We start from the raw sequence: 13022 nt of genomic DNA on the forward strand, positions 1-13022 counted from the left end.
GTCCAAAATCTGGAATTCACAGATAAACAAATTGCTCCAAATCAAACAAGGGCCACAATTACGGAATTCTAGTTTCAGGCAAAAGAGACACGAAGAGGTTGTTACTTGCAAGGTTACACATAGGGCATACACACCTAACACATTTTGCTTCTCATGGGGGATGATCCCCCACTGTACTTGCATTGTTCATCACTGCTCACTGTCAAATGTATACTCCTAGATTGCACTTAAATTTCCCATAAACGAAAATGTACTTTTCACTCTGTACTTTTTCTACAGATTCGGTAAGAATAATGTCACGATTGCAAGAGCTCTTACCCACGTTGTAAATAGAGTAGAATGCCAGTTATCCGGAATAATTTGAAAGGCTGATTTTCTTTTTTTATTTATTTATTATTTTTTTTATTAATGGTAGTAGTTGAGACATGTTTATTACGTTACGAGAGTATTTTTATCTATTTTGTTTGTTTTTTTACTTCGTATATCTGGTGAAATGTTGGATTAGGAAGCCATGAGCGGTAGTTTAGTCATTCGCTTGCATGAACCCATATTTTGTAATCTTCGTTTCATATTATGTTTAGTTTAGCTCCAGATTTCGTAATAATGTCAGCCTGAAACTGTGCAATTTATTATTTTTCTAATTTTTTTTTACAGTAAAATGTCAACAAAAAGAAATCGCACTAAAATGGACAGAAACAGGAATAATGTGATATAATCAGTAATATTGTTAAGGAACTTGAGATTTGGTAGCGGAAAAAAACAAAGGTCATGACAAATGAAACAAAAAAACAATCGACCATTATTTTAAAAAGTCACTTTAAATTTTTTCTACTTAATTTTCAGTAAAATGCCTATCCGAATATACATCATGTGTAAATGTGCAAAGTTTTATGTATAAGCTATTATTATTGGTTTTTTTTTTTTTTTTTTTTCCCATGATATTTAAGGTCTTCTTCTTTTACCTTAATACATTATAACAGAATTTATTTAATCTTACCTTGCGTTCAATTTCTGGGAAATTTGGTTATCTGGAAGAAGTCTGACATTATTCTGGATAATTGGCACCCTACTTTACTGCAAATCTTTGTTTCTTCAACCAAATGAAGCCAAATTATCACAGACATGGTGTCACTCAGATATAAGGACTGCAGAATTTCAATATGGGGAGCACAATGCGTACAGTAATGATGCACAGGACAGGAGAGAGAGAGAGGGGTTATGCTCTTAGTTAAGAAGCACATAAAAACTAAGGCAGTGCATACAGACCAGTAAATGTGAGTGGCCAGTGCAATGTTGAGTCAGTTTGGTGTGACAGAAGCACTGGGAAAACAAAAATGATAGTACAATGTGTTATATGCTTAATGACTGATGAGTATAGTGGACAGCTATATACAGAGTGGGCCAGTAAATTAGAATGTCTTATAATGGGGATTTTAACTTTCCAGATAAATATTGACCAGAACTTGTGGTTGGTTGCTCACACTAGCAAGACTTGCAGGATTTATTGGATGACTGTTTTTTACAGCAGCATATTAGTACTCTTGATCTGATTATCAGCAGTGATTCTTTGTGCATTGAGAATCTTCAGATAGAAGAAACACTAAGTAGCACTGATCACAGTGTATTGATGTGGGATTTACTTAAAGATGTGACTACTATCAAGGGAAGGGTTTTTGGTTTCGTAAAGGAGACTGCAATGGTCCCAGACAGTTTTTAAATTCCAAACAGTGGGACCAACAACGAATTCTAAATGGGAAGCATTCAGAGAAATAATCATAAAAGCTACTAGCCTTTTTATACCAAGAAATTCTATTCAAGGCTTGGACCTTAAATGGATGTCAGGTAAACTATGAGACATGTTGCAGAGATTAGAAAAGTGCACCGACTGCATATAAATTATTGGGTGATACAGAATCCTGTGGTATATATATAAATTTGTCTGTAGTCAAGTCACAAAGGAAGCTAGACACGATAAGGCAGATTATGAGAAGTCTGGCCAAGAACAGCAGCAAATACTTCAATGCTTATAGTAGAAGGAAGGAAGGAGTTGAATCACATTTGGTCACTTGATGTTAGTGGATTAACTTTTGATGATCCTGCTCTGGTTGCTAACAAATTGAATAGGTATTTTGCCTCTATTCACACACAAGGAATTCTTTAGGGAAAAGGATGCCAGAAGTTTATTAAATTCTATCTGGGAGCTAAATGATTTTTTAATAACAGCAAAGAAAGGGGAAGAAAAATTGTTAAACTCAAAAAAAGGCACCTGGCGTGAATGGGAGCTATCCAATTATATTAAAGGAGGTAGCAAAGACCATCTATACAGAAGTGCAGTTATACTTCAGTCACAGCATTGGTTCATTTAGGGGAGATCTCTGACTTTGTTCTGCATCATAGTAACCAATATTATTGGATACTATGATGTGGAACATAGGAACTGAATGCAAAAAATAATTTTGTCACACTTGGATTTCAGGAAAGCTTTTGATACTGTTGCATATAAAAGATTGTTATACAAAATGGAGCATTTTTTTTTTAGGAGCATTAGCAACTAAGGCCATATTGCTTCGGGGATATGCGGTGGTCATTCCCTGACCTTTCCGCATCCTCCATATTTGGTGGTCACGGGCTCGAACTCCGGTCTAATCAAGAAGCATGTGCTATGCACTGCTGCTCCTGGCTACGGAGGCGCCCAAGCATTGTGGCATTAAGGGAAAGTTACTGCTATAGATAAAGGGATGGTTGAGTGGGAGAAGACGGGGAGTGGTTATCAATGAACACTGTTCTTCGTGGACTACAGGCAGTTCCCGGGTTTTTTCCACAGCATATCATCAACAAAATCGAAAATATGAACATTGATTGCAAAAAATGAATGTTACACATTCATAAATCCCACATTTCAAACCACGCTTTTAGCTATACAATATAGTGCATCCCACTTTACGATATTAATCCGTTCCAGAGACACCGTCGTATTGTGAAAATATAATGTGAACCCAATAACACTGTTTTTTAGTTAATTGATCCAAGACCTCAGAACTTGAAATTTTTGTTATATAACTCAACTGTTTATCTCTCTAAAAGGCCATTTTTATAATTTAAATTGTATTAGTTACCAATTCAAATCATTAAAATGCACGACACTTTCGTCATCATATGTTCTGTTATAAGAATCAATTTTGAATACCTTTGTGATATTTTTCTAAAGCACATTTCGCGACCATAAAACAGTAAAAATAATTTGCAGTTTCCGGTTTATTAGGCTTTTCTGTTAGTGCAATCAATTAAGCAGACAAAAAAAAAAAAAAATTCTATTACAGAAAACTAATTTTTCTTGAAAGAAAAATTAGTTTCTCTTATGGGAAGCAGTAATCCCAGAGTAACGTATCAACTCTGTGGTACTACACTGACAGTGGTAGAGAATGAAAAGGACCTGGGGGTAATTATGCAGGCAGATATGAAGTTTTCTGAGCAGTGCAGACAGTCTGAAAGAGTAGCTCATGGTGTCTTGTCAATGATATACAGGAATTTTTCTAGCAGGGATAAGGAGGTGATTATCCCTTTGTATAAGGCAATGGTCAGGCTACATCTTGAGTACTGTATACAGGTCTGGAGGCCTCATTTTAAGAAGGATGTAGAGCTGTTGGAACAAGTACAGAGAAGGGCAACAAGATTAGTGAATGTAACAAAGGGTTGCTCTTATGAAGAAAGGCTTAAGTTTTGCAAATTACAGTGTCTGGAGACTAGGTATCTGCTAGGTGATCTGATTGAGGTGTATAAAGCCTTGAATGGTTTGAGCATGCACAATGCGGTTGGGATTCTTCCTCTTGCTCAGAATAATCGCCTGAGAGGAGATAAATTCAAATTGAGGAAAGACGGTTGTAGGATAGATGTGCGGAAGTTTGCCTTTAGCCAGCGGGTGGTTGATTGCTGGAACAAACTTCCATCTGTCGTTGTAGAAGTTGATAGCTTAAATAGATTCAAGGCAGAACTTGACAAACATTTGGAGCGAGTGGATGGGTGAAATAAGGGGGGGGGTTTGGCTGATGCTATATAAGCTTGCTTTCTTGCATCATGTGCCTTTGCTAATGCTAATTATAAACTGGTAGCAAACTCGATGTTATTGCATTTGCGAAAATACCGATAGCTGGAATTGTGTGGGTTTTTACGTTATTATGGTGAAATGTGCTTCCCCTTTACTTCAATCAATCTTCAATCGTATAAAGAACATAAATAAATTTTCAGAATCTTCTATTCATTCCTTTTTTTTTTTTTTTTTTAAGCTTCATAAACTTGTTACTCCCCACATATCTTCTTAGTTGCAATTTGTGTGTGCTGTTAAAAAATGCTTATACATTCTATTGTGAAATTTATAAAGAAAAGAGAAGATTTTGGAAACAAACACCTCTTAAAACATTTCTGAATTAGTTGGTTCCTGGTGCAACAAACCAACAGCGAGTGCCAACCCAACAATGAGTGATCAACGAGTGTGCATTTAGTCGATGATAAAGAATAAACATTAACATTTGTAAGTCATAAATAATTTCTTTAAATTATAATTTGCTTGATTTTACAGGCTGTTTTCATTTCTTTGGATAAATTAGTCATTGCTCAAACATAAACTAATTAGCTAACTAATTTCATTGTTGAGAACGGAACCCCTGTTTTCAACATTATCTATGGGAAACAAATTCCTGCTTTACAAGTGTGCGCTAGGAACAAATTAACTCGTAAAGTTGGGAACTACCTGTAGTGTTATTTGTCGAGTCCCACAGAGTTTGGTGCTGGGCTCACTGTTGTTTTCTGTGTTTATTAATGATATTGTTTGAAGTATCAGGCTTAATTTATAAGTTTGCAGTTGATACAAAGGCTGGCAGGGTGTTTAATGACAGTAATGAACATGTGCTGCTACAATAAGATTTAGAAAAATCTTAGAAATGGCCTGAGAAATGACAATTGGAATTTAGCATTGACAAATGCAAGGTACTGCATATGGGTAGCAGTATACCCAGGGTATTGGAATATGAAATGGACCTAGGGTAATGGTGCAGTCAGGTGTAAAGTTCTCTGAACAGTGCAAACAGGCTGCCACGACAGCTCATGGAGTTTTGTCAATGATATAAATGAATTTTGTTAGCTGGCATAAGGAAGTAATTATCTCATTTTATAAGGCAATGGCAAAGGACACCTTGAGTTCTGTACAGATGTCTAGAGGCCTCATTTTAGGAAGGATGTAGATCTGCTGTAGTGGATACAGAAGGGCAGTGAGATTGGTTGAGGGGAACAAGGCTTCAGTTTTGCAAATTGAAGCATCAGGGGACTCTGCATCTGTGAGGTGCTTAAGGCTCTGAATGGCTTGAGCAAACTCAGTTCCGATGAGATTCTTCCTCTTGCTCTGACAATGCACACGAGGGGAAGGGTGGTTGCAGAATAAATGTGCAGAAGTTTCCCTTCATCCAGCAGGTGGTTGATTGCTGGAACAAGCTTCCATTCGTTGCGGAAGTGGATAGTTTGAATAAATTCAAGGAAGAAAAATGACAAACTATTGAAGGGGATGGATAGGTGAATTTTTTTTTTTTTTTTTTTTTGCTGATGCTGGATAAGCTTGCTTTCTTGTGCCTTTTGCCAATACTGATACTAAATTATTGTAGAATCATAATATAGGAACAGGCAAATTTAGCCCCAATTGCCTTTCTACCATTAAACATCCATACTGCTGCATTTAATATATGCTTTATTTGAATCGTGTTTGAAATGGTCTTGAAATATGTAAATTTGCATATGTATTCTCTCAGTGACCACATTCACACATGGCCTTTGACCATTTTAAAACTGTTTTCAGTAGAACCAATTGATGTTATTAACAATTGCAGATGCTAGATGAAAAGTGTTTAAAGTACTAAGCTTTTTATACTAACTTAAAGATATTTTTCAAAGTTTAGACCTGAAAAGATGTCAGATGAACTGATGAGACTAGTGACCAAAAATAAAAATGCATAGGATATTTGTTAATTCCACTAGATATGACCAAAAATAAAAATGCATAGGATATTTGTTAATTCCACTAGATATGATTTTTTACCACTACTATTAAATCAGCTGTTGCAGTAAAGTTTTGTGTACAATTCAAATATAATTCTTAAAATTTTATATCATAATTTCTACGTATACAGGTTTTTGTTTACCGATAACGAGTATAACTGACTACAATTTTGGGAAGTAGGTATGATTTATTCTATTACTTGCAAATAATGATGTTTGCATGTTCTCATAGATGCAGTAATATTGGAGATGGTTAACATGTTCACTCTTGTCTGTCTGGCTTCCATTATTCTTCAGTAACAAATTACAGTTGTAATGTGGCTGTGTACAGCTTATCAACATGTCTGTTGCATATTGTTTGTGTTTGTTCTTATGTTTTGCTTAATGTTGTATTATTAAAATGTTTAAGGAGAGCCAAAGGAGATTAGAATCTCCCTAACACTTTTTGCTGTGTGTGTAGTTTGAAACAAGAAATCAAAAAGAAAAAATGTGCAGTATTGCTAAATGTACATATTCTTTGTATTTTTATTGCAAGATTGGTGATCAGGACAAAACTTTAATTCCTAATATGTACTGTATTACCTGCACCACAAATCTGACAATTTGGCTAGTCTCAGAAAGTTAAAAGTTTGCCTTTTGCTATTCCAATGATGTGGAAAGAACTGCACAACTACATTGATAATTAATATTTCTGCATGACAAAGATATTTGGGATGTCCAGAAAAAGCAAACAAGTAAGTACAATATCAAACATCCTAACCTATCATCAGCAATAAGGCCTATACCACATAATGAAGACTTGCATGATACCAGATCCCCCAAAATCATGAAATAAAGAAAAGAAATAAAGCAAGGATTCTTGTATTGCAGACGTTGATGGACCATCCACTTCAACAAATTTGTACTACCAACCTGAAAATTATAACATACCACACAATTAATCAAGAAGAGTTGAATGACAGTTTGTGATTTAAATTTATCTGAAGAGCAAGCAGCACTCCTTGGTTCTAGGTTACAGCAGCGGAAGTTGCTCAAAGCAAGAAATAAAATTACAGTATATCATAAATGTCAAGAGGTGTTTTAAAAATATTTTATTGTGGAAGATGGCATTTCTGCAGAAATATTAGTGGTCTTCTGAATGAACTGGGCAGAGCACAATCCTAATGAATGGTGTACATTTATCAATGCCTCAAAATTAAGTTTAAATTTCTGTTTTGTTGCACAATGGAAATACATTCCCCATCTGTTCCTCTATTTCAAATTGTTGACTTGAAAGAAACATCTTCAAGATCCTTGAAAGGTTGTACAAGGTCCTTAGTACAGTCAAGTGGCATGACTGCTTAGAATGTCTCTGGTGATCGTAAGATAATTGGATTACTCGCTGGTTAACAGGAAGGTTTCACAAAATACAGCTGTTTTTGGGACATCACACAACAGAAAAGCATATTGTGTGGAAAACAGGGAGGAACTTTTACTGTGAGGGACATAATATAAAATATGTTCCACTGGTTGAACCAAAAAAATAAGATTCTTCTTCCACCTTTGCACATAAAGCTTGGTGTAATGAAAAATTTTGTTAAGGCTCAGATTAAAGAAGAAAATGGATTCTGCTATCTAAGGAATTTATATGTTAAGTCTCATAGTAACTCCTTAAACATGATATATCTGAAAGAGAGCTAGAGGATATCGAACTACCAGCTTGGCAATTGTTTAAATTCCCCCCTTCACCTCAAAATTTGTGAGATGCGACTAGAAAAGGAATGCTTTCGTCAGGACGTATTCTCAGTGGAAAAGCAGTGCCAAGGTTGCTGGCATATTACCACGAAGAAAGATTACTGCTGGTTACTTAAGAGAGAAAACAAAATAGACTATAAGAAAAAACTGAACGGCAAATATTTCTACAGAAATAGAATGTATGTAGTATGCTGTATATTTGATTAAAGTACTTTGAAATGAATGCCTTTTTTTTTTAAGATGACATATCTGAAGAATTCTTATTTGTCACAGCTGCTGTTGGCAAGATTTTTTTTAGAGATGGCAATATTTCAAATGAATGGGAAGATAAAGCTAGGGAAACAAGCCTAAACTTTAGAGGGGTGTGTCGGGGTAGTAAACTATAGCAGAATACTTTAACTGTCTACAGTAATATCAGGAGCGTTGCCAACAAAAAGGATGAAGTGGATCCCCTGGTTAGAACAACCAATGCTGCCATAATAAGGGTAAAAGAAACGTGGTGGGTACCATCCTTGAAATTGGAGATAGCAAGTTTCATTATAGTATGTATAATGTATTTAGGAAAGATAGAAGGGGTCATGCTTCTTATTAAAAGCATCCCATGCACGAAAAGAGCTTTTTTTTTTTGCCGGGTTAGAAGTTAGGGCTGCGAGCATGGAATCCATGTGGTGTGGGTTAGTTGGAAGCAAAGGTATAACGAGAATGGGAGTAATCTACACACTTGAATTCTGAAGAGTACAATGAGTTTCTACATGCAGATGGAATGAGCAACCAAGTGTGAATGTCTTATTGGAATAAGTGGGGGGGGAACCTCCCCATGGGGAAACAAAAAGTTTTAAATAAACTAGATTATTATTATTTGTACCAGCATGTTAGAGGAGTACAGAGTTCTTTAAGTATGTGAATACAAAGAAAACAAATTGGATCAGACCCTTGTGCACTAGGGATGTTGCTGGTGAACTAAATAGGTAGTTTTCATCAGTTTTACTGACGAAAGACCTTTTAGGCTATGGAGAGGCTGCCAAATATGAAATTTGCGACTGTTTCAAAATCAGAAATGAATGTTTATTATAAAAAAATATATAAAAAGTTTGATCCTAAAATCTGGAAAGGTCCCTGGAGTTTATGGCATATATACACACAGTAATTTTGAGGGAGGTAGTCAGATCATGTATGGAACCATTGAAGTTAATTTGAACTCAAGAAAGATTTTTTTTTTTTGAATTGGAGAATTGCCAAAGTATCATCAGTACATAAAGGCGGTTCTAAAAGGGAAGTCAGTAGCTACAGAATGGTTAGTCTGACTTCAGTGTAGGGAAAATCTTAGTGGCAATGATTAAGTGTGCAGTCCAAGGGCATTTAGATGATGTGGCATTCTGTAGTACACACAATATTGTTTTGTTAAGGAAAAATCATGTTTAACTAGCCTAGTAAGCTATTTAGACAGTTATGCACGAGCTAGATGTGAGGAACAATTATAACATAGTTATTGCATTAACCATATTTGAAACATATTCTGTAGCCTGTTTCGATTGGTTGCTTAGGGGCATCCATGGCCATTACTGAAATACCCAAGTTGTTTTGGGAATTTTCTTAGGTCCAGTGCCTCCTTGAAGAAGTCATCACTGTAGTTCCTCTAAATTTCTCTTTGTGTTCTTCCTTAAATTGGTACCTATATACTCCCATTGTGTTTAGTGCCATCAGAGATTTCCTTGTGTGCTTTAGGCAGCAATTTCACCATACTTATTGCAGCAGACCATGCTGCTCTGCTTCCCTGGGTGAGTTTAGGCTTTGCTCATCTAGCATTAGTAGACACATACGATGCAAGAAAGCAAGCTTATGCAGCATCAGCCAAAAAAAAAAAAATTCCATTTCACCCCTCCATCCGTTCCAAATACCTGTGCAGCTCAGCCTTAAATTTATTTAGGCTAACAACTTCCACAACAAAAGATGGAAGTCTGTTCCACCAATCAACTACCCACTAGCTAAAGGCAAATTTCTCCAAATCTACAACTGTCTTTCCTCAATTTGAAACTGTGCCCCCTCGGGTTCTTAATCTGAGGGGCCACAGCCCATTCAAGGCCTTGTACACCTCAATCATATCACTTCACAGGTGCCTACTCTCCAGGTGCTGTAATTTGCAGAACTTGTAAGAGCACCCCTTTGTTCCCCTCACTAATCTTTGTGCCCTTCTTTGTACTTGTTCTAGCAACTCTAAATCCTTCCTAAAATGAAGCCTCCATTCCTGTACACAGTACTCTAGGTGTGGCCTGACCATTGCCTTGTATAACGGGATAATCACCTCCCTGTCCCTGCTAGCAAAATTCCTATATAACATTGACAAGACTCCATGACCTGCCCTGGCAGCCAGTCTGCACTGCTCAGCAAACTTCATATTTGACTGCGCAATTATCCCCAGGTCTTTTTCACTTTCCACTTCCCTGAGTGTAGTACCACACAGTTGGTATCTATTACTAAATATTTTAAATTTATTTTATTATTTGTTAGTATAATTTGTAATTTTTGATTGCATTGCAGCCCACAGTGCACCTTTATGGCATTACATGTTGCAGTTTGCAATAATAATTTCTTTAAGGTGGTATAGTATTATTTAATTTTGTAAATCATTATTTGATCACACCCAATTTAATTTACATTTTTAGCAAGCCTTACTGCAGATTCCACCTGATATCTGATGAGGGACCATTGAGTTCCAAACTAGGCACCTTATGCTACTAATTATGATTGCGGCTGCTGCTATTTTGTGTTGAAATCTTGTCTAGATGGAAGGAACTATTATGGGCCCCGCACACACACACCATGGCTGAGTTAATATCTCAGGTAAGGTGTGTGTGTTTATTTTTTCTCAGTTGAATAAGTTGTTAGTTAATACAGTAAGACCCCCCCCCCCATATCCACAGGTATAAGCAAACACCTGCTGACCCCATATATAATGTGATTTTCTTGTATATACATATAATAAAGTATATAATTGATAAATTAAACACATGATAAGACATTACCAACATTGAATACGGTAATAATAAAGTACAGCAGACTCGATTTACCAGGATGGGATTAACCAAGACACTTCAAGACTCCAAATAAATAAAAAAATCGACCAGAAATCATAAAATTCAAGTAATAACTAGAATAGGTATAAACAGATATTTTGCAACTTGTAATTAAGTGACAAGAACTGGTATCAAGTCATCGTTGGGAGATTAGTGTACCTATTATAAGTATTATCTATAAGTATTGTCTTGCAACCCCCGCTGTCTTTACACCTACCACTCAAAACAAAAAAAAAGAGAGACCAGATGTTTAGTTTGATTTAGCGTTCTGCATTGATTATTGTGTTCCGTCGCGCTGCAAAAGGACAAATTTGTTTCGTTATTTGTCGGGGGGTGTCCGTTTTTTTCTTTTTTTCTTTTTTTTTTTCCTTTTAGAAATCGCAAAAATGATGGGCAAATGCAAGAGTTGTGCTTTCAACTTAAAAACTTGAAATTATTCAAAAGTTTGAAAACGGTGCATCCATTAAATCTCTAAAGAACCATTATAATGTTGGTGACTAAATCATATGTGACATCATAAAAAATAAAGGGAAGCATCGTATTGGACACGCAAGTACTACGTGTTAAGTTTTTCATTTTTTTTCCCGCAGGTAACTGAATCAAAGGATATGGGGGCACAACTGTACTCATTTACTATACAGTAAACCCCCGCTATTTGCGGTTTCGCATATTCGCGATCGCCGATTTAATATAAAATGAAACCTAAAAAAATGTGAATTTTAAAGCGCCGTGAATATTTTCCGCCATAGAAAAACATGGGCTTGACTAAAATTATCTTTCCCAGTCAAAACAGCGCTCAGTGGGTGGGGGGAGAGGGGTGACAAAATCGCGAGTGCAGATGTTTCTCGCTAATCCTTGTTCAGTATGTGTTATGCGCTTGTCATGGAAGGTTTCGTCGTTTGCTTTTAATTTATATGCTTATAAATTTATCAATTTATAAATTGATATGCTTACAAAAATGATAAATCTACCGTTTTGCAGTGTAAAACAGACTTTTTCGAGTGTGTTAACAGAAGAAAGAGACTTTATTGTGGACAAGTTCTTTCTAACCCCTACAAAAATATGGTTACGAATAACAAGAGAAATGTGAATATATCAAAGAAGGTGATGACATTAGCGAATAAAATTGAGTTATCAGATAAAATTTCTAATGGTGAAACTGTCTCCTCAGTGGCAAAACATTATAAAATCAATGAATCAAGGGTACGATCAATCCAAAAATCGGAAGAAAAAATCCGCCGTAGTGTCTGTGAAAACGCGCTAATTGCTTCAAAAATTTGCTCTGTAACTCGTGATGTTAAATTAGAAAAAATGGAAAAGGTTTTAAATCTGTGGATAGAAGACTGAACTCAAAATAAAATTCCGTTAAGTTCACTCATCATTCGTGAAAGGGCAAAACTCCTTTATCAACACTTTAGCGAAACTGGTGATAGCACTGGCGGGATAAGTTTTTTTAGCTAGCAAAGGCGCTGGTTTGAAAGATTTGTTTGAAATTTCTAATAAATATTACATTTAATATTAAATTGTTTCTTATTTTCATTTCGATGCCATATGCTTGCATTTCACTATGTACTGTCTATGTACATAGTTATATTATGAAGATACATATAATACATAGATTGACAAAATTTTAGACTACTTTTTCTTATATATTTCATACTGTGGAACGGAACTCCTTTATTACTATGGGAGCCATAGCTCAGTATTCGCGTTTTCGGTATTCGCGACATTTCTCAGGAACGTAACCCCCGCGAATAGCGGGGGTTTACTGTATTTGGACCCTGCCGACATCAGTGGTTTGCAAGTTATATGCAGATTAAATATATATCTTGTATTTCATTCCTTGATTTATATTTTCAGACCTCTATTAGCATTGAACCTGGAGTTGAAGTAGAAGTCACCATTGCTGATGTGTAATAATGTAACATCTGTTTAAATAAAAGTTACTGTGAACAGTTTTGTGTTGTTCTTTGGAAATACATGTGTTGTGTTAAATATTTTAAAAAGTTAGCAAGAAGTTTTTATTTTTATGTAGCTGGAAAAAGAAAAGGCATTATTAGCTTTAGGGCAGTGTTTTCAAGTGTTGGATTCACTGAGTTTTTTTAAACATATAAGAAAAAAATGTGTTGCAAGGTTCAAATTAAAGCACAAAATTAAGTGCAGAGAGAGACT

The 13022-nt window shown here is 35.7% G+C and overlaps 1 protein-coding gene across 1 annotated transcript in view; it reads left to right on the top strand.

Annotated features, from left to right (window-relative positions):
• Window positions 1-12805, top strand: part of RpS20 (ribosomal protein S20) — a 56143-nt gene extending 43338 nt beyond the window's left edge. Inside the window, exon 4 of the mRNA XM_090382052.1 lies at window positions 12711-12805. Within this exon, the coding sequence (XP_090238178.1) occupies window positions 12711-12767 (57 nt within the window). The 3' untranslated portion in view covers window positions 12768-12805. The remainder of the gene's footprint in view (window positions 1-12710) is intronic.
• Window positions 12806-13022: the final 217 nt, after the last annotated feature.

Source organism: Mastigoproctus giganteus, chromosome 9, assembly GCF_048544385.1.
Source record: "Mastigoproctus giganteus isolate SK-2022 chromosome 9, ASM4854438v1, whole genome shotgun sequence".
In the NCBI taxonomy this organism is placed as follows: domain Eukaryota; kingdom Metazoa; phylum Arthropoda; class Arachnida; order Uropygi; family Thelyphonidae; genus Mastigoproctus; species Mastigoproctus giganteus.